Source organism: Gordionus sp. m RMFG-2023, chromosome 5 (assembly GCF_954871325.1).
Source record: "Gordionus sp. m RMFG-2023 chromosome 5, tfGorSpeb1-WG-v2, whole genome shotgun sequence".
In the NCBI taxonomy this organism is placed as follows: domain Eukaryota; kingdom Metazoa; phylum Nematomorpha; class Gordioida; order Chordodea; family Parachordodidae; genus Gordionus; species Gordionus sp. m RMFG-2023.
Genome location: NC_088779.1, coordinates 21,740,825 through 21,764,496, shown reverse-complemented (window position 1 = coordinate 21,764,496; position 23,672 = coordinate 21,740,825). Strand labels below are relative to the sequence as shown.

General features: G+C 25.9%; 1 protein-coding gene across 2 annotated transcripts; it reads right to left on the bottom strand.

Moving 5' to 3' along the window:
- Positions 1-270: 270 nt before the first annotated feature.
- Positions 271-7,294, bottom strand: LOC135930488 (serine/arginine-rich splicing factor 1-like). Of its 2 annotated transcripts, XM_065467288.1 has the most exons (5): positions 7,089-7,294; positions 3,574-3,797; positions 2,332-2,504; positions 1,147-1,340; positions 271-497 (listed from the first exon to the last, which is right to left on the bottom strand). In XM_065467288.1, the coding sequence occupies exons 1-4, from the start codon at positions 7,256-7,258 to the stop codon at positions 1,164-1,166; spliced, it is 744 nt and encodes a 247-aa protein (XP_065323360.1). In that variant the 5' UTR covers positions 7,259-7,294; the 3' UTR covers positions 271-497; positions 1,147-1,163. The 2 variants fall into 2 exon arrangements, with proteins under 2 accessions (XP_065323360.1, XP_065323359.1); XM_065467287.1 differs by lacking the exon at positions 271-497 and having other exon boundaries at positions 550-1,340; positions 7,089-7,293.
- Positions 7,295-23,672: the final 16,378 nt, after the last annotated feature.

Sequence of the window (23,672 nt, the reverse complement as noted above, 5' to 3'; positions counted from 1 at the left end):
GTCTACTTTCTATAAATAAAATCACATATTTTTATTTTACATAAAAAATTCAACATAAAATTGTTAAATTTAATATATTTAAAAAAAATTTAAGACCCAACTCGGCCAGGCCCGAATTTTCTTAAAATACATTAAGCCCGGCCCTAGGCCTACTTTTACAGATCTCTAGTATACATATAAGTTTGGAAACAAAAAGTTTTAAAAAAATTGAAATTTAAATACTAAAGTGAAAAGCAGTATAGAAAATATTTATAACTATTTATTTTGATTCTATCAAACTATCAATCCATTCATACATTCGCAACATAAGAAAGTTCCCATGTACACTTTCATTCATTCATTTATAGCAGCTCGGTCTGTTATAATTTCCACCATGTTTCCTTAGATCTAATTAGAATTTCCTCGAATAAGGGAATACGAATTTAAGGTCCTAATCAAAATTCCACTTAAAACCTTCCACAGGTATTTTATGAATAAAAGGAGATCCTTTCGAACAACTAAAAAAATAGAGAGAAAATGTGTAAATATTTTGAAAACGTTGGTTTATGTAAATTAATAAAATGTATAAAATTAATATGATAAAGATACAAATGTATGTTTAAAAGTGATCAGTTTGGTATAATATATTGTAGTATGTAATAACATAATGATGTAAAAGTACAAAAAGGAAAAGGAATGAAATTTAAATAATGAACATTATTAAACCCTAACAATGTTAAATCTACATTATCAAGCAAGTATCCGCAGTAATAAAAAAAATACAAACAATTACATACCAATCAAGCCAATTTACAAGAATATATAAATTTTTCCATATTATTTCTAAAAAAAAATTATAGAAAAAAATAGAGCCATAACTTAATTTATCAGATTTTAGATATGTATTAAATAGCTAATAACCAAAATTTCATATAAGATAGGCTTGAGATTAAATTTAAAAAAACGTCAATAGAAATGTAAGGTAACAAAAAGTGGTAAGGAATATATATAATTATTCAAACATTTTCCATCCATTTTTTAAATATTTTTCCAAACTAAAACATCTTAAAATACGTTTACTAGAAAACAAAATTTATAAAAAAAGACTTTTTAAATCAAAAAGAACAGATTATTTCGTCTAAATAAAATAGAATCATTTCTCTCCACCTCTTTTCCCATTTTCATCAATAAGGAGACCTAGAAAGCGATCTCTTAGCTGGAGAATATGAAGGAGAAGCCCGGGTATTTCTTCCACCTCTGCTCGTACTTCTTGAACGTTTATGCCTAGAACCTCTGGAACTTGACCGCCCATCTCGGCTAGAACGAGCATCAGATTTAACTCTTACATATGAGGTCTCACCCTAAGTATTAAATGGGAAAAAATATTAAATTCATTACATTAACTAAAATATATGTACTATAAATATTTTATTGTAAATATGATTAAAAAAATTGTCTAATTATCCCATTCCTACTTTATAAATTATATAATAATCAAGGCTTCAAACCGAACCGCGGTGAAACGAACCGAATAAATTTTCTGAACCGTTAACAACCCGTTATAATTTTCTGAACCGCAACCGAACCGTTTAAAGAAAATATAAAAAGAGAGAACCGAACTGTTATAAATATTTTGAACCAGTTTAACCCGGTTCATAACGGTTTTTAAAAATAATTAATTTTAAATTATTATCCTAAATTTGAAATTTAATTTTCCTTGGGAACAATTCAAATTCGCGATTTATTTTCAAATTATATTTTTTTTGCAATTAAATCGCCATTATCTTAATATCAATCAAACCAAGTTTATTTTTTTTACTTTATATACTCAATTTAATAGAGATTAGACAAATTACTAGTTAATTATAAGAAATAATCTTAATGATTAAATTAAATAAGGAATTTTAAAAATATAAATTAAAAATTTTCTCTATTTTATGATTAATTTTTTATAAAAATTAAATTTATAAAAACCGAAACGAACCGAAAACAGTTATAAATTATAAACCTAACCGCTATGAATTCCTTAAAAAAACAGAAATGGAACAAAACCTTTATAAAATTTTAAACTAAAAACAGAAACGAACTGATATTACTACTTAACGGTTCGAAGCCTTGATAATAATATTATTTCCATCTTTATTCATGTAGACGTCACAATTTTTAACTAATTTTTTTTAAAAGATAAAACCCATAAAATAAATCAGTATAACATAGTAAGTTGGCAAAATTTTTTAAAAGATACGACATAATAAATAAATTATTAAACATTTGCAATAACAATTTAATTCTTTAATCTTATAGTATCTAAAATTATTTTTACATGCGACAAGAGCAAAAAAAATTTAAAACCTCGTGGGAGGTGAACTTGGTGTCGCTAAGCTTGTTCAGTGCATATTTCATGGCATCTCTGCTTGAGTACTCCACCACTCCACTCCCGTCTTTGAATACGTCGGCATAAACAACATCGCCAGCCTCTCGCATGTGATCTTTCAGATCCTGCCAGGAGCCTGTAGGAGGTAAGCCTTAAAATGATAAATAAAAAATTTATAGCAATTTAGTCGTGGGTTATTCACTCTCTTCATCACAATAAATCGTTTAGACAATTAAGGAAATATTATTTTAAAAAAAAGTCCAGGGATAAAACTTTCTCTAAACAAAGATTAGATTCTTCCAGGATTTTGTGTTTTTGGAGGGTCCTTCGATCATCCTCGTGATTTAATGAACCGTGTAATCTTAGAAATCAAAAAAGATCAGAAAAAACTTTATCATATCATCAGTAGGACTTTTAATGAGATATATGACTCTTAAGATTTATATAGACATTTACCTTTGAGGTAGCAGATAAAATAATATGCACTAAAAAAATTTAAAATCATACACCAATATTTGAATCGGCATTTAACAAATTAAGCTAAAGGGGTTACATGCCATACAAGAAGTTGTGGCAGCCCAGGATGGAAAAATATCTAGGGCTGGGTCCGATAAATTGTTGAAAATATGTTTACAAGCTGGGTCAAAATTTTCATATGCAGGTTCGTGCCAGAATGCACCAACTTCTATAGAAAGAAATAATTTCTTTTTTTCTATCATACTGTAAAACTTTATCTGTGAAATGCAAAAAATATAAAAGCAAATGTCAATTATCGTTGATGCAAGAGAATTAGAATGTATTAATAAGAAAAAAAGTCTCACAAATGTATTACCATAAAAAAAACTACATAACACATTTTTTTAAATAAAATTTAATTCATTAGCTTATATACTTAACCTCAAATCATATCAGGCCTTTATAGAGGTGGTAATGAGTTCGCAGAAGTATGGTAATAGACATTCGCGGCAATGCCTTTGGAGATAAAGTTTAGCAGTAATGACGTGACTCAATTAACTCATTTTTCTAAACTATAAAAAGGCACAAATGAGAGTAAAACTTAAAAAACGAATAATTAAAACTTAAAAAATTATAAGGCTAAATTGGGTATTTGAACTAATTATAAAAATAATTTTTCCTTAATCGTATGGCACCATTTCATTTAAGACTCGAAAATTTTTTTTAGTAAAAAAAATCATTCTATCCTAAAATGCTTAATATACCAGTAATAAGCACGCGGTGCTCGGTTCTTTTTCCAGCTCCACTGCCTCCTCCATAACTACCACCTCCACGACCTCCTCGGAAGCCACCACTACCACCTCCCCTTCCTCCGCCCCCACCTCTACCTCCTCCGTTTGTTGGATTACCACCTCGAGGAAATTCTACGCGAAGTCGGTATCCATCATAATTGTAACCATCCTTGGCGTGAACAGCATCTTCAGCATCCCTTTTGTTAAAAATGTATATACATTATATAAATTGAACCTCTTATGAGTGGGAAAAATCAAGAAAATGTTATAAATGGCAATCACCAACAGAAACCTATTTATTTTATTATTTTTAACTATACAATAAAAAACTTTGCCCAGACTGGCCCGTTAATTTTGCCCAGCCTGGCCCCAATAAAAAAATTGACTTGGCGCAGGGTTTGCAGACCTGATATATAAAAATATATTGTAATGGGACTTCTTTTTCATTGTTTATTGACAGTTTTTCAGTTTTTCCCATATAACTGGGAACCAAATCTAATATATAAAAAATTCAAGTATGATGGAATCAAATGTTCGATATCAAATATATAGAAATTTGAATTGGTGAAATTCTATATTGCAGAACCAATTGTTCATATATCAAATACAAAGTTCAAGAAATGAGAATCAATTGTAATGTAAACTAAAACTATTTCAAATATACAGGCAAACCTGTCTAATATGGGCACCGTTGGGACCAAGTGCCCAACTTAGAGGGTTGGCCAATTTATCAATACTTTTTATTTTTAAATAGTACATTTTACCATTTGTTATATTTATAGTTTAGCAAAAACGAGATTATGTTCAACTATTCTCAAATAATTTTTTTTAATTCATCAAAATAATGAATAAAATTAGGTAAGTATACTAGAGGTAGGTGTGGTCCTAAAATTTTATTCACACCTCACCCACTCCCGTTTGATGTTCAATTTTATTTAACTTGATCTGTTCACTCTCGAAAGGCAAAATTTTTATCACACCCAAAAAATTCATAGCTTATTTTTATAAATATTATAATTCTCCCTTATTTATTGCCATAATTTTACATGGGGAATTCACTAATCAACACATATATAAATTAAAATCTTTAATTAAAAATTGATAAATTCTAATATTTTTTATTTTAGTTGCATTCGTCTAACGATAATTGACTATTGAAAAAAATTGTTCACTGGAAGCCAAACTGGTTTGCACTAACTTTTTATTTGAAAAAATTAAGGATTCAAAATCGACAAAATTCGAAAACTTAATAAAAATAAGCTCAATTACTAAAATAAAAAAAATGTTAGAAATTTTTAATAATTTATTCCATTTTTCTTATAATTTGTGAAAATTCTTGTATTTCAATAAAAGAATCCCGTTTTGAATAGTCTCATAAAGTAGTTTCTGGGGTAATATATTTTTAAAGAGGTTAAGTTTATAAATATTACTTTTTAAAATTTTCCACAATACATACTAAATTTCTAATCACGCCCAATCAATTTTTTTTTTAAAAAAAGCCTGTCACACTCAATCATTGTTCAAAATTAAAATTTTATTCATACTCAGCCCACTCCCACTTCTAATTTATACATAAATTTTACAATAAGAATGTACATACATATATAATTATTATAAAATGGTTGTATACAAAATAAGAATAAAAATTAATTTATGAAATAAAATAAAATAGTCTTTGTTTATTTGGTATAATATGTTTTATTTGAACAGCATTTGATAATGTCTTCTATGGATTTATAAATATTTTGAACACCTTTAGAAAATATTAATCTTTTTATTAGCATATTCTCAATGAATATGATTTAAAAAATATTTTTAAATAATGATAACAGTTGTATTTAATTTCTTTATTAATTTTGTTATTTGACATGTATAAAAAGATAATAAAATTTTATATAAAAAAGGAATGAATGCAATATAAAACAACAAATGCCTACTTTAAAGGCCTTACACCAATGGATAAATCTGTCAACTTCGAAAAGTTGGCTGTTGCCTAATTTGTCAGAGCATTTTCTAATAGTAGTTAATAGGAATTTGTTTGGAACTCAAAATTTAGGTGAAATAAGGGAATTGGCCAAATTAGAAAGGTTTGCTTGATAAAAATATCTATCAATAAAGATGATAGAAAGGTTTGCATTGATAAAAATATCTATCAATAAAGATGATAGAAAGGTTTGCCTGATAAAAATATCTATCAATAAAGATGAAACAAAATAATTGACATGTAAATTAAATTTTAACAATAATATAAATTTTGAAAAATTAATAAAATTTGAAACAGTAAGAATTTGGAATCTTTCAATTTTAAATTAGAAAAATTTGATTCCAACATATTTAAAGCAGTGTAATGCCTAATTTAGGACAATTTTTATAAACAATTTCCCAAAATAATATGATGTAAGCCTAGAGATTTGCTCATAGATGGCAGAAAAGTTTGGATTTGTATTTGCCAAATCTCAAGGTTTACATAATATTATTCTGACTAAAATTTAAATCGGGCCTTTTTTAAATTGACCAATAATGGATATTTTAAACAATATTAGTCTAAATTACCTAAACCATAAATTTTTGCCATAAATCTTTTTGAATTTTTAAATTTATATAATAAAATCGATTTAAAAATTAATATAAATTAAGATTAGTTGGAAACTTTATGGCAATATTGTTTAAAATTCAGTGTGAGTAATCTAGACAAGTTGGAATAAATTTCCTGTCAAATATTAAAATTTAATTTATCACCCCATCAAATGAATTAGAATTGAGATTCCACATATACAAGAGAAATATATAAAAAATTTGATTCTATAAAAAAAGGAGCATTTTTTTAATAATTATGCCCAAAGAAAAATATAAAAATCTAAATATTAAAAAAATTAATATAGAGGTATTGCATGTTGAATTTGGTGATGACCCAAAACCATACTTAAGGATTGAAATCCAATGAGTTTTATTTTATTAAACTTAAAATTTTGTCATTCATTTTTTATAGCATAATTTATTGAATTAAATTCTCTCAGATTCTTTAACATATTTGGCATTGATATACTTCTTTTTTTAAATTAAACTTGAAATGAAGTTTAAAAAGAATAAAAAAATTGACAAATTTTAAAACTGGTGGCAACTAATGTTTATTAATAATATATTCCTATATTTAAACTAGTTAATTTTAAAAGAGGAAAATAAATGAATTACTAGTTAAATTTAAAAAGAAACATTTAACTACTATTTATATATAAATTTTGTATCAATATCCTTCAAAACTTTAAATAAAATCAATTCTTCCTTGGTAATAAAGCCTTTAATGTGGATTAAAGATAGATAGTTTAATAAAGACAAGCATCTTATTTATTAATATTTAAAATTTATAAATGACATTTTAAAAAAAATCTAGCATTAAATTTTATCTTAAAAAATGGACATTATAATGCTCAGAAAAATTCTTAATCATAATAGTATTTTATGTAAAAAGTTTAGCATAAATTTTGTACCTAGGATCATCAAATTCAACAAAAGCAAACGGTGGACCTTTCCTGTTTTTGAGATCTATTGTCACAATTTTTCCATATTTAAAAAATATATCTTCAATATCTTTGCTCCTGATGTCAGGTGGTAAATTACCAATATATATTCTTGAGTCATTTGATTTGTGACGAGACATTTTGAAATTATTCAAGCGATATAAGGATTGATGAATGAATATTTATTACTTTCGCATTTTATATTTTTTTTAAATAGTTCGGTTCGCATTCAATTTATTTCAAATATGATTGAGCATAAATATACATTATAAAAATTTGCATCTGATTGTCTTAAAAAAATTAAATACCTATGATGATAATCTCATATAGTAAGGGGTCCATCTACAACAATGACATACAAATATGTTATACAAGTTGGTCCAAGATCGTATCTAAGACCAAGTTAGGGCATATAATGTGCAATAATCCTGAAATTAAAAAAATCAATATTTTAAAAAGCTTGGCTCACTTTACTCTTAAACACTCATATGAAGTTATTATTTTTAACTTGGTTTAATATTTGTGGTTCTCAAAGTTTATTAGTTTATTTAAAATTTATAATTAACAATGCTAAAAATCAAAACAGATATTAAGTTCATCAATATTTTCCATTCTAGCATGATGCCATTAAAAATATATTGTGTAGCACTAAACTTTGATAAATTTCAAATAAATGCTTTCAGCGCTTTTTAATCGTATAGTTGAGCAAAATTTTGTTACTAATAATTTTTCCTTTATACTGGCTATTATAGTAGGAACTTGTAGTCCCTAATAAAATACTAATTGTTGGCATAGATTTTAGAATTAGTGTAGTATTTCCAATTGTTGAGTCAGCTTCGCGGAGATGTTATAAAGATATTACATAATTTAAAAAGCAAAATAAAAATAACTATAGGAAAATTAATAAGATATAAGAAATAATTTTTTATAAGAGAACTGGCTGAAGAGAGGACAATTACAAATTTGGTGGCTAAGTCCTCCTCCTAAAAAATTTATACAACCCCCCCCCCCCCATAAATCCTACCTCTTCACTATAGTACACACTTAAAATAAAACAAATGTAATATCCGTGTTTGTATTTTGGCTAGACTGGTCTAAACAGAAAGAATATTTTAAAATAAGACGAACCAGACCACCTAAAATATTTTAAAGCCAAGAAGGTATTTTGAGGGGAGCTATGAAGGACTAATCTTCTCGTCTAATATTTCCTCTAATTTTAGCCCCCATTCCAAATTTCTAGGATAGGTTGAACTCTTCTCCCTCCTCCCAGCTAAAATTCTAGAATATTTTTTTTAATGTTAAATTTAAATCCCTTTATCTTTATTAAGGGTATAAAAATAAAATTTGTTAAATAATCGAACTTTTTCATACTACATTGAAGATAGAGAATCAAAGTTAATTAGAAATAAAAATTATATGCGCATCTTTAAAAATACGCATTCAGAGGGGTGAGTCCAAAGTCAAGAAAAATTTCAAAAAATAAATAAATGATTCATAAATATTCCTTTACGTTGATTGGATCAGTGTTGGTAGGTCTCCTACTATCAGTGTGATTCTTTAGCAATTTAAGAAAAGATATTCCACATTGAACAAACTCAGTGATGATAAATATCGCTTGCTATTGTTATTTAGCAATTGTTAAACAAAAACAGTGATCAAATTCTATTATTTTTTTAATGATCCACTTTACCTTAAATCATAATTATCATCTGATCGGCTCTATATCATCAGTGACCCCTACAACGGGGGGGGGGAGGGTCCGAAGCAACTGATTCTATAAATTTCTATGGGGGTACTTTTTTTTTTAAATTTTTTTATTTATTTTTTTAAAAATTTTTATGGTCGATGTTTAGCAAATTAGTTTGTTATCCGATATTTCTTATCTTAAAATTTTTTTCCACTTTCAAGATTTGGCGCAAAATTAAAATTTTATCAAAGGGAATAGTAAAAATTTAAATATTTAATCTTATATATAATCATTTATAATTTCTAGATCATTGTCAAAATATGCCCAAAAATATTAACCAAAAAAAATATAAATGCTTGATTAAAAATTAAGATGGCAATATGATGAGCCTTATTAAACTTATTGCAGATTCTAGCCTGTTCTTAAAATGTATATACAAGATAATGAAGAAAGAAGAAGTGAGAAAAAAATTAAGGGATTAAAATCTAAATTATATTCAAATCTGTTATCATATAAAACATAAATATTCTTATTGAAACCATGAAAAATATGGTTATAAAAAAATTCAAAAGAAGATTGAATTCAACAGGTTCTATTCAATTATAGATGATGGCACATATGATGTATCGAAATCAGAAGCAATAGCTTTGATAGTGAGATATGTTGAAAATAGCGAGACACCTAAGCCCGTTGAAAGGCTGATTAGACATTTATTGTACGGGAAATACAACGGGCCTCGATATTAAAAAGAATATAATATCCAAGCTTGGCTCCATGAATCTACCCCTCGAATTCCTAGTGGGGCAAAGCTATGATGGCACCTCAAACATGAGTGTAAGAATTAATGGAGTGCAGGCTTTGATTAGGGCGGAGGCGCCAAAGGCAGCTTTTATTTGGTGCTATATCGATTAAATTTAATAGTTGTTCAATTATGCCAATCAGTAAAAGAGCTGCGAAATGTCTTGGTAATATTAGACGAAATTTACGTATATTTTAATGGTGTTAAAAGATATGAAGTGCTCAAAACATGTCAGAGTGATTTACTGACAAAATCACATAGATTTTTACGCATCAAGAATACCACTCGGTAATATTATCTTAATTGTTTCGATATATAATGTTTATTTTATATTTATAGAAGCTGGCTAACATCATATAAGGCCATTGTAAATTTTTTCCTACTTTATGATGCTTTGAGGGCAGCTTTGGCAAATTTAAAGGATTCTGAAGATCCTGCCACTTCCACTATGGCTAGTGCTCTAGTCTATAGAATAGAAAAATTTGATTTTATTTTATCACTATGTGTTTTGGATAAAATATTGTTGATAACAAGCTTGGCTTGTACAAAATTGCAAACCATTTCGAAGGATATAGGGTTTGCAATAAATCAAATTCAATTGGCAAAAGATTGCCTGATTAATATGAGAAGTATAATTTAAATTATTATCTTTTATTATTTTATAATCCTAAAATTGATAATAACACTGAATTTTTGGATGTCTTTTCAAAGGCCCAAGATTTTATGGAGAAGAGAAATTTACCTTTTGATTTTGAAAGTTCAAGACTTCAAACATTACAATCCAAAAAGGAGAGGTATATATATACTTTCATCATTAAATATAATATTTTATTTTAGCTTTAAAATCAGTGTGTTTTATGCTGCACTTGATTTAATTATTATGCAGTTTAGTGAAAGATTTAACGATGAGTCGATAAAATTTTTGAGTCAAACATCATTTTTTACTCCAGAGGGAATGGCGGAAAAGGCAATTGTTAAAGATGATATCAAGGATATCTGTGAATTTTATCAATTAAATGCAAGTCAAGTTTTTGAGGAAATGTTGATGTTTAGAAATATTTATAAAATGGCTAAAACGGGGGACGTAATTATTACTCGAGACCTAGAGATTAAAGAAGATTTGTCAGATTCTGAGAATTGTAAATTTATTTAATTAAAATATTTTTACTAATACATTATTTAGCTTTATCTGATGATGATAATAATTCTGAGATGAATGATTCAGACTGGAGAAACTATTCATTTATTTTACCTTATCGTCTGCTTATAAATTTTTCTGCTTTCCCAAATTTAACAATTTTATATAAATATTTATTAACTATTCCTACTACATCATGTACTGCCGAAAGGGTCATGAGTAAAATTAAAAAAGACTTCGTAGTGTCATGAAAGATCCATTTCTTAATTGTTTTAACCATTTTATCAATGGAAAATAATTTATTTAAACAATTAAATATTGATGAAATTATAAATTCTTTTGCTTTCTCTTCCCCTAATTTATCTAAATTATTAATTTAAAAATAATATTTTTAAAGCATATATTTTTTACATTATATTTATATTATAATAAATATTGATGCAATAAAAATTATTTTTGAAATTTATTGGTGTCAAAAAATAATTTACATTGGGGGTGGGGGGGGGGTACTTTAGGGGGGTATTCTGCTTCTATCCCTCAAAAAGTGTAGGGGTCACTGTATATCATACACCGTAGCACATCCTAACTTGAATTTCTGATAAAAGATTCACGAAATATGGGCCTCGCTGAGATTCAAGCCCCAAAGAAAATGTATATTAACCTAACCTAGGAGGCTTAAAAATATTCACAAAAAATTGAGTAAAAAATTCTAGTTTAGTTGAAATTCGAGCTCAGATATTAAATAACAGGTTTGCATGCATATAAAGCATAATATATTTAAATGCCTATTTTAAAATATTTATTTATATAATTTTTTTTTAATCATTATAACTCATTTTAATTTGTGCTCTTTACTAGTGTTGTTAATCGGCTTAGCCGAGTCGGCTCGAACAGAGCTCACCCAAATTTTGGGTCGTTTTTTTCGACTCCAACTCAAAGTTTTGGTCGTTTTTTACGACTTCGACCAGAGTTCAAGCCGAAAAAAACGACTTCGACCCAAAATATGGGTCGTTTTTTTCGACTCCGACCCAAGTCCAAGCCGAAAAAAACGACCTCGACCCAAAATATGGATCGTTTTTTACGCCTCCGACCCAAAATATGGGTCGTTTTTTACGCCTCCGACTCAAAATTTGGGTCATATTTTTCGACTCAAACTTGAAATTTGGGTCGTATTTTTCGACTCAAACTTGAAGTTTGGGTCGTATTTTTCGACTCCAACTCAAAGTTCGGGTCGTTTTATTCAATCCGACCCAAAATATGGATCTTTTTTTTTAAAGACGACTTAAAGTTAGGGTTGCTTTTTTTCACCCCTAACCGAATTATCTAGATCATTTTTTTCGACCGAAAGTCAAATAACATTTAGTATATATTAATATTATAGGCGGGAAAGTTACTTAAAGCTTCTTTAAATTATAATGCTCTGATTAACTATTCATCATAGTTATATTTTAAAATTTTTAAGTGATGTACCATAGAAAAGTGCCATTTGTCATGATAATTATTTTTGAAATTTTTTAAATGAAATAGATAAAAATATATATTGTAGACATGTTAAATCAAAATTTCAGTGATGATGTACCATAGATAAGTGGTAATTGTCATAATCGCTATTTTTGAACTTTTTTGAGTTTTTTAAAGCAAATTGCTAAAAATATATATTCTAAACATGTTAAATTAAAAATTCAGTGAGGATGTATCATAGATAAGTGACAATTGTCATAATCGCTATTTTTGAACTTTTTCAAATTTTTTTAAAGGAAACATCTTAAAATATATATTCTAAACATATTAAATTTAAAATTCAGTGAGGATGTATCATATATAGATGACAATTGTCATAATCACTATTTTTGAACTTTTTCAATTATTTTAAAGGAAATAGGAAAAAATATATATTCTAAAAATGTTAAATTAAAAATTCAGTGAGGATGTATCATAGATAAGTGACAATTGTCATAATCAATATTTTTGAACTTTTTTCAATTTTTTTAAAGCAAATAGCTAAAAATATATATTCTAAACATGTTAAATTAAAAATTCAGTGAGGATGTATCATATATAGGTGACAATTGTCACAATCGCTATTTTTGAACTTTTTCAAATTTTTTTAAAGGAAATATCTAAAAATATATATTCTAAACATGTTAAATTTAAAATTCAGTGAGGATGTATCATAGATAGGTGACAATTGTCAAAATCGCTATTTTTGAACTTTTTCAAATTTTTTTAAAGGAAATAGCTAAAAATATATATTCTAAACATGTTAAATTAAAATTTAAGTGAGGATGTATCATAGATAGGTGACAATTGTCATAATCGCTATTTTTGAACTTTTTTTAAAGGAAATATCTAAAAATATATATTCTAAACATGTTAAATTAAAAATTCAGTGAGGATGTATCATAGATAGGTGACAATTGTCATAATCGCTATTTTTGAACTTTTTCAAATTTTTTTAAAGGAAACATCTTAAAATATATATTCTAAACATATTAAATTTAAAATTCAGTGAGGATGTATCATATATAGATGACAATTGTCATAATCACTATTTTTGAACTTTTTCAATTATTTTAAAGGAAATAGGAAAAAATATATATTCTAAAAATGTTAAATTAAAAATTCAGTGAGGATGTATCATAGATATGTGACAATTGTCATAATCGCTATTTTTGAACTTTTTCAAATTTTTTTAAAGGAGATAGCTAAAAATATATATTCATAACATGTTAAAGTCACCTATCTATGATACATCCTCACTGAATTTTTAATTTAACATGTTTAGAATATATATTTTTAGATATTTCCTTTAAAAAAATTTGAAAAAGTTCAAAAATAGTGATTATGACAATTGTCATCTATATATGATACATCCTCACTGAATTTTAAATTTAATATGTTTAGAATATATATTTTAAGATGTTTCCTTTAAAAAAATTTGAAAAAGTTCAAAAATAGCGATTATGACAATTGTCACATATCTATGATACATCCTCACTGAAATTTTATTTTAACATCTTTACAATATATATTTTTAGCTATTTCCTTAAAAAAATTTGAAAAAGTTCAAAAATAGCGATTATGACAATTGTCACCTATCTATGATACATCCTCACTGAATTTTTAATTTAACATGTTTAGAATATATATTTTTAGCTATTTCCTTTAAAAAAATTTGAAAAAGTTCAAAAATAGCGATTATGACAATTGTCACCTATCTATGATACATCCTTACTGAATTTTTAATTTAACATGTTTAGAATATATATTTTTAGATATTTCCTTTAAAAAAATTTGAAAAAGTTCAAAATTAGCGATTATGACAATTGTCACTTTTCTATGGTACATCTTCACTGAAATTTTATTTTAACATCTTTACAATATATATTTTTAGCTATTTCCTTTGAAAAAATTTGAAAAAATTTGAAAAAGTTCAAAAATAGCGATTATGACAATTGTCACCTATCTATGATACATCCTCACTGAATTTTTAATTTAACATGTTTAGAATATATATTTTTAGATATTTCCATTAAAAAAATTTGAAAAAGTTTAAAAATAGCGATTATGACAATTGTCACCTATCTATGATACATCCTCACTGAAATTTTAATTTAACATGTTTAGAATATATATTTTTAGCTATTTCCTTTAAAAAAATTTGAAAAAGTTCAAAAATAGCGATTATGACAATTGTCACCTATCTATGATACATCCTCACTGAATTTTTAATTTAACATGTTTAGAATATATATTTTTAGATATTTCCTTTAAAAAAATTTGAAAAAGTTCAAAAATAGCGATTATGACAATTGTCACCTATATATGATACATCCTCACTGAATTTTAAATTTAACATGTTTAGAATATATTTTAAGATGTTTCCTTTAAAAAAAATTGAAAAAGTTCAAAAATAGCGATTATGACAATTGTCACATATCTATGATACATCCTCACTGAATTTTTAATTTAACATGGTTAGAATATATATTTTTTGCTATTTCCTTTAAAAAAATTGAAAAAAGTTCAAAAATAGCGATTATGACAATTGTCACCTATCTATGATACATCCTCACTGAATTTTTAATTTAACATGTTTAGAATATATATTTTTAGCAATTTGCTTTAAAAAAACTCAAAAAAGTTCAAAAATAGCGATTATGACAATTGTCACCTATCTATGATACATCCTCACTGAATTTTTAATTTAACATGTTTAGAATATATATTTTTAGATATTTCCTTTAAAAATATTTGAAAAAGTTCAAAAATAGCGATTATGACAATTGTCACCTATCTATGATACATCCTCACTGAATTTTTAATTTAACATGTTTAGAATATATATTTTTAGCTATTTCCTTTAAAAAAATTTGAAAAAGTTCAAAAATAGCGTATTAACAATTGTCACCTATCTATGATACATCCTCACTGAATTTTTAATTTAACATGTTTAGAATATATATTTTTAGATATTTCCTTTAAAAAAATTAGAAAAAGTTAAAAAATAGCGATTATGACAATTGTCACTTATCTATGATACATCCTCACTGAATTTTTAATTTAACATGTTTAGAATATATATTTTTAGCAATTTGCTTTAAAAAAACTCAAAAAAGTTCAAAAATAGCGATTATTACAATTACCACTTATCTATGGTACATCATCACTGAAATTTTGATTTAACATGTCTACAATATATATTTTTCTATTTCATTTAAAAAAGTTCAAAAATAATTATCATGACAAATGGCACTTTTCTATGGTACATCACTTAAAAATTTTAAAATATAACTATGATGAATAGTTAATCAGAGCATTATAATTTAAAGAAGCTTTAAGTAACTTTCCCGCCTATAATATTAATATATACTAAATGTTATTTGACTTTTGGTCGAAAAAAATGATCTAGATATTGGGTTAGGGGTGAAAAAAAGCAACCCTAACTTTAAGTCGTCTTTAAAAAGAAAGATCCATATTTTGGGTCGGATTGAATAAAACGACCCGATGTTTGAGTCTGAGTCAGAAAAACGACCCAAACTTTGAGTTGGAGTCGAAAAATACGACCCAAACTTCAAGTTTTAGTCGAAAAATACGACCCAAACTTCAAGTTTGAGTCGAAAAATATGACCCAAACTTCAAGTTTAAGTCGAAAAATACGACCCAAATTTCAAGTTTGAGTCGAAAAATACGACCCAAATTTTGAGTCGGAGTCGTAAAAAACGACCCATATTTTGGGTCGAGGTCGTTTTTTTCGGCTTGGACTTGGGTGGGAGTCGAAAAAAACGACCCATATTTTGGGTCGAAGTCGTTTTTTTCGGCTTGAACTCGGGTCGAAGTCGAAAAAAACGACCCAAACATTGAGTCGGAGTCGAATAAAACGACCCGAGCTTTGGGTCGGGGTCGCGACTCGCGGCGTTTTAACAACACTACTCTTTACAATATATATGTATATATTATTAGATAATGTTAAAAATTTATCTTTTAAATAAAAGACTAATAAATTACAATTAGAAATATAAACATAAATAATAAGCTAAATGGAGCCCTGAATTGAAGATATTTCAACAAATTTCAAAGCCAATGTTAGCGAATATGGAATATTTTTTAGGATAGCCCATCATGAGATAAGTAATTTTTCTTTCTATCTCCTTCAGGAAGGAAAATGCGAAGTTTCCAAGGGTTGATGTGACAATAGGAACGAATTTAATATTTTTTGTACCGAAAATTTTATTTTTTAATTTCCATCATCGAAAGAGAGTGTGAGTGTAGATTTCGCGAATATGTCTACACAAGTGTAATTGCAAGCAAGAAAAAGGCCATTCACAATCTCCGACATTTCGTAATTCAGAGTCAGATGAAGAGGTCGACACTAGAAGATAAATTTTAGCTTAAATACATTTGGGACAAGTCATATTTTGTTTTTACAGAATTACGGCGACAAGAATAAAAACTACAATTTTTGATTTTAATCAACTGAAGATTCAATCCGATCCCTTCGATTTTTTATAAAATTTGTATGATCGTAGTGTATATATGCTAATAAAAATATAAAATTTTAATTTCCAAATCCGCTTACTTCCTGAGATGGACATCTTTAAAAATGCAAAAGTTCCAAAATATATATCTCCAAAAATAATTTAGTTAAAGCCATACATGAAATTTTATACATAGTTATATATAGTCATTCAATATGAAATAACATTTTAGATAGTGAATATCAGCTTAGTACCCAAGACCCGTAAAATAAAAACGGAAATAGTCATATAAAATATTGCATTATTTCTTTAAATTTGTCATGGATAGATGGATATTGTACTGCCTTAAATATGTACAAAATCTTATACTGAGATGAGCACTGGTCTAATAGTTATCGCAATTTAAATATTGGTCGTAATTATTAAAATCTTATATAAATATCATTTTGGTATTTTAGATTAGTTAACATTACCAATACTATCTATAATTTTAACGTGGGCAAAATTGTAGGCAATGTGAATATCAGTTTTGTATAGAAAATATAATGCAAATTCAATTGGCAAGAGAACTTCACATTAAAATGAAATTTTTTCATTTCAATTATAATCGAAGTTATAAAGAATATTCCGTTATTTAATGGATAGTAAAATAACGCTTACTGAAATAATGACAAAATCTCAATTTTTTTAAAATTCTAGAGAAACCTCATTTCCATTTTGAAAATTAAGATATAGTAAAGAAAGATTTGTAATTTTATAATATAAATATATTTTTTAAAAAGGATGCCTTCATAATTTCATTAAATTTTCTTAAAAATAATATATCCATCTATTTAATTTATCATAAACTATAATATAAAAATAAAATGCTTATTCTATAAAAAAACGAAATTGGGAGGGACACGAATAATTATATTTTAAAATAGATTTTCAATTTTTTACTTTAAAAAATAAAATTCCTTTGGTTCTAATGCAAGGATTCAAAGTAAAGTAAAGTAAATTAGTAAGTAAGTAGGTAGGAATATGAAAATCATAGCCAAAATATTTTATTTCGTTAATTTTTTAGACTGTCAAAATTAAAATCAATTTATTAAATTATTTATTTTAAAAAAAAATTATTAAAATAATATCTTTAAAAAAATCTTTTTAGAAAATAAACATTTACTTAAAGGTTCATATCGAAAATTATAATTAAATGAAAATAAATGTTAATAATGAAAAGAGATAAAACGCCATCTCACGAAAATTTAATTTGTCAATATTTAAATGTTTTGAGAAGCTAAAATAATTTCTAATTCTAGAATTTCTATCTAACTATTATTTGAATAATTAAATAATTACCTTAATATTGTATTAAAAAAGAAATTTGAGACTTTATACATAAATTAAGTTAATAAATTATTTTTTATATATATGAGGCTGTGTAAATCATTATAAATAAATGAAATTGTTTTCTCCTCTGCATTAGAAACATTAATCCTTTTTGGTAACTAACGGTATCTCGGGGAAATTTTCGATATTATTATTTTTTTTATTGTTTTTTTTTATTATTTTTTTTTATTAATTTTTTTTATTAATTTTTTTTATTTTTATATTAATAAATAAAAATTGAAATTTTCAATTATTTAAGATTATATTTAAGATTTATTCTTAAAATTTTCAATTATTTAAGATTCATTTAAAATTTTTCAAATACTAGATATTTAAGATTTTTTTCTTAAAATTTAAATTTTCTAAAACTATATAATCATAATATACTAGAGAATTAAGATTTTTTCTAGAAATTTTCAATTATTTAAAATTCATTCTAAAAATTTTCAATTTAATTAAAAATTTTGAATCAAATACTAAATATTAAAGATAAAAATATAATCATAATATACTAGAGAATTAAGATTTTTTCTTGAAATTTTCAATCAAATTCTAGATAAATAACCAATTTATTTGAATAAACACTGATAATATAGTTATATATATAATTTTTTTTCTTAAAATTTTCAATCAAATTCTAGATAATTAACTAATTTATTTCAATAAACAATGATAATATAGATATATATAATTTTAAGGAAAAACAAAAATAGTTTTATACATATTTATATCATTTAAAAATTTAATTAATTTATTTAAATTGGACATATTTTTAATTTTGCGAAAATAACTGTATTGACATATATACAAATGAGTTGAAGATTTTTTCCCATTTCTGGGTATGCTTGTCTTAAGATCCCTCCATAAACTAAACGCTCAATGCGTTGAGTATGGGTTGATATATCATTAGGGTCTACAAAATTTTGACTGTGATTCACTGAGTAATGGTCATAGCCATTTTCATTTAGATTGTTATAACTTAACAAATATTAAATTTTAAGATTTATCAATATTTAAATTACCCCTTCCATTTGTCCGTCATTATAGTTGAATCAGTATGGACATGTTTGCTGATTATACCTAGAAGGGTATCTTTATCTCTTTTTCCTGTATGAGAAATAAAAAATCCCATCATTTCTTGAAATTCCTCCTACAACCCAAATGGCATTAGATTTTAGAATCCTCCCTGTGTTATTTTTCCTTTTAAAAATATGGGATTCATCTATTTCAATCACATGCCCAGGGCCCCCTATTTTGTCAAAATTAATTGCCTGTGTATGGCAGCAAATCTTTCTAAATATAGCATACCTAAAAAATACTTATTGACAAATTTTACAAATAAATATATACCATTTTCCAATGGTACATTGTGCTAACTCTATTAAAGGAAGACTGTCGGATATTGACGTCAAGGACACAAAAAGATATATTAGATGTATAAATTTGTTAACAGGGATATTAACATTTTCAAATATGGAGCCTAATTAATAAAATAAATTTAAAAAATAATATATTGATAAACCCTTCCATATAGAATTGCTGCTTGTACATATTTTGCATCTTACTCTATAAGATGCTGCATTTCTCTCCATTATCATATTATTATTACAACACGTGTGATTATCTAGAAGTTCGTGGTCTTTTAAAAAAGCTATGGTTACTTGTATAACAATTTATGATATCGGTAAAAATAAGATATTCCATTATAATATTATAATTATGGTCTTTTAAAAAAGCTATAATTAAAAATAACAACAATAAATTAAAATAAATTAAAATAAATTAAAAATAAATAAAAAATAAATTTATAAAAATAGATGAAAAATTTCCCCGAGATACCGTTAGTTACCTCCTTTTTATATAGAAATTAAAAATGGTTTTTTTATCCCTCTTTTCTTTACGTTTAAATATAAAAATTAAAAATAATTTTTTTTAAGTCCCACTTCTGTTTAGATTTAATTACACCAAAATTAAATAATATGGCTTTTGTATTTTCTTTTATTAATGGATTTTTCATACTTTTGGATTCCTTAATATAGTATTCATTAATCATAAATTAGATAGTTAGGTCTGTGACATCGTCTTGAATACGGAGGGATAGAGGTTGGTTTATCCCCAATTATATAAGATAAAACTAACTACTCCTCTTTTCAAAAAACGTTCTTATTTTTACTTTGCGCCAATTTTATTTTAATTTATAACTGCCCTTTTTTTTCCCCTATAAAAGGGACTAAATTTTATGTTAACACCAATCTGATATTTTTATTTTGTAATTTTTTATTTAATTAATCTTTTACAGGGACATGGAACAGAACTTTCCAATAATTTATAAAATGGAACCGGAACGTGCATTTCGGAAGGTTCCTGGAATTATATATAAATTTCTTATTTATTTCTATAATTAAAAAAATAAAAATTTTTAATCCATATAACAGGTGCGCATTATAAATTCTTTTTATTTACTTAAATTCTTACAAGTAGAACACCTTAAAAAAAATTTTTCTCCAATGAAGATTGGAAAATTGTAGAAAAATGGTGGCTTCATTAGAACCGTTGAAGAAAGTAAGCTTGATGTTCTAAAAAGAGAGGATTTTTCCAGTATATGTCAATAAACCAAGTGTAAAAGAAGCTTTCAAAAAATTAATTCCTGTTATCACAAGACTTGATTCAGCTCTCAGCAATAGAAAAATATGCTAACGTATTAATTAATTTGTTCTGCCTTATATCTAGATCTTAGGTTTAAATCTCTTATGAAAGAAGAGAAAATAATATAGCTTTAAATCTTATTATTGACATGGGAATATATTAAAAATTTTAAGGATGAAGATTGTATAATTAGGTTATATTTTCTGAAGAAGGACAAGAATATGATGAATTAGAAAGTTTCTAAGGTCTACGGATAAAAAATAAAAACATAGCAAAACTTACAAAAAGGTTGATATACTATCAAATTAACTATAAATCAAAAAATTATCTAGAATACTGATAATCCAATAAAATAAAAAATTCTATCCTGCATGAATTGGCTCAAGTCGTATTAGCAACTCTATGTAAACAGTTAAGTGTTAAACGTTACTTTTCGACACTCAAATTTATATTAACACTATAAAGAACCAATATAAATGATCTTTAAGAAAATATATTATTACTTTGATGTAATAATTGACTCATTTATGATTAAATAAAGATTAAAATCGTTAGTAATAAAATTAAGTGCGTATTAAATAAATACTTAATAACTCTCACCCGATCATAAACTGACCTGGATGGAATGTCTCCTACTCCTGACATACTACCCATAAATGAAGCCGCAACTTCATAAGTTTAGAGTTTTATAGTTTTCAACAAATCTGCAGATTTTTTTTATTTCAGGGTTTAAAACCCAATTGTCGACAAATTGGTTTAACCGTTATTATTTAACAAATCTGAAAAGCTAAAAAAAATTGTCAACCAAACCTCTAAGAAGGGTAAACCTTTTCCAGCTTTTTGATATTTTAAATCTCTTTTAAAAAGTGGATAAGTAATTTATTTTTATTTGTATATTGATATTTATAAATACCAGCAAACAGTTACGTATACACAGCTATAAAATTTATACCTAGTTGACAGAATAGAATCTCGAAAATATCTTAATTGTATAAGGCTCACTATAATTCTTTAGAGAAGAGTGATTAAATTTTAAAAAAATTTGTTTTTTTTTCTCTACATAAAGCTTGTTTGCTAAAGGTTCGAACCGGTTTTAAAAGGTTCAATTGATTGTATTATTATTTATTGAGCCTAACCTCCCATTTTTATCTAAACCGAAACGATATTCCTTACTGTTTTGATCTCAGATTTACTTGGCTTAAAATTTTAAACAAAAAATATTTGAAGATCAACAAATTATAAGATTATTTTGCAAAATAAATTTTAATTTTGGTCAAAAATTTTATTTCTTGCTAAAACAAATAAATCTTATATAATAAAAGCGCCAAAACCCTAGACATTAATAGACATATATAATATTAATAATGAATAAATTAATGCAATAGCAAATCAGCATTTCGCAAGGAATGCTATTAAATTTGCCCCCATAATTCCATCATTTGGAGCTTTTATGTGAAATAATTATATATGTCAATTTGCTAATTTACTATTAAATTCTACACCTATTTTCTATTTATTTATTAATTAATAATGCGCCATCAATTAAACTTAGCGCTTTGGGCAATTTTAGGCTAAATAGCTATATGCTAATTTGATTATATTTATGATGACTTGATAAATATTCCCATTTAATATCAAGTTTTTGTCATTTGGCATTTTATGTTACTTTTTGCCACTTTTAGGCTATATATGCTAATTTTCAATTACCTAATATATTATTAAATTTGCTCAATCGCATTTACATTTGCTAAATTATGTAAATTTAATACAGGGCTATAATGGGGGGCACAGAGGGGGGGCAGGCCCTTCCAAAAAAAATTTTGACCCTCAAACCTGGCTTTTTGAAAAATAATTGGCTGCACAGAGTTTTTTTTAAAATACCCGAGATGGGCCGTATATTTAAACCAAATATTATAAATCGCCATTATTAGCTATAAAAATTAAAAATAAATAGAATATATTATAGACGGGCCGAAAAAATATATGAAAAAATTATCTGGGCCGGGCAATACAAATGTTATACTCTGCAGGTCTCTGATAGCAATCATTAATTTGTAATGAATTAAATAGTAATTATAATAAGCCAAGCATATGATCTGAAAACGTTGTCTGGCCGAAATGGAGGAGTATAAATCTTGCTTCAAAAAAAATTAATAAAAAAGTGTCTTTATTAAATTGCTACAACCACAAGTTGCATCTTTTAGTTAAAAATTTGTAATTTATATAATGCATTTTGTAATTTATATAATGCATTTTGTAATTATGTTAAGCGTTTTAACATATCCTATATAGGCCATATACTCTTAAAAGACTTTTATACCAGAGGTGGAGTTCATTTAGAAACATCTCGTATCATTTATAAGAATTTTGAGGATATTGGTAAAGTATTATTTTACTTTTTTAATAGAACTCTTAACTCAAAGGTTCTCACTCTATTCGGCATAAGCCTCTGGTCTTTTATCTCAATGCATTAATATAAATTACATTATATTGGTCATTTTAATTTATGAGGTATTAATAACAATAGATCCATCAAATAATTATCTACAGTCAGTATGTAATAATATAGTGGATGCTAAAGATTGTATTGAAAAATAAAAGAAGTGATAATTCTTTTGATTTGAAAAGAATTAAAACTGAGAAACTTGTATCAAAATTTAATCTCATTCTCATCCCTCAAAAATTATCAAGGATACGTAAAACGAAACGCCTACAAATCTTTAAGATTTTTTAGTCAATACCAAATTGCAATTTGATTGTGAAAAGGACTTCAATTGGAGTTCTTTAAAAAAATATTATAAAATTATGGATTACTTCTGATTCAAATAAAAATGACCAATGAAATTTAATTTTTTCAAACTAAAATTAGCTATTGCTATTTCTCAACCGGCTAAGAATTACCCAATTTAAAACGCCTAATTGCTGGAAAAATTAG

Excerpts from the sequence above, each read along its gene's own strand:
- LOC135930488 (XM_065467288.1), bottom strand. The coding sequence starts at position 7,258 with ATGTCTCGTCACAAATCAAATGACTCAAGAATATATATTGGTAATTTA. Across the intron at positions 2,505-3,573 it reads GCACCGCGTGCTTATTACTG|GCTTACCTCCTACAGGCTCC; the intron begins GTATATTAAGCA and ends TATCATTTTAAG. Across the intron at positions 1,341-2,331 it reads CCAAGTTCACCTCCCACGAG|GGTGAGACCTCATATGTAAG; the intron begins GTTTTAAATTTT and ends TTTAATACTTAG.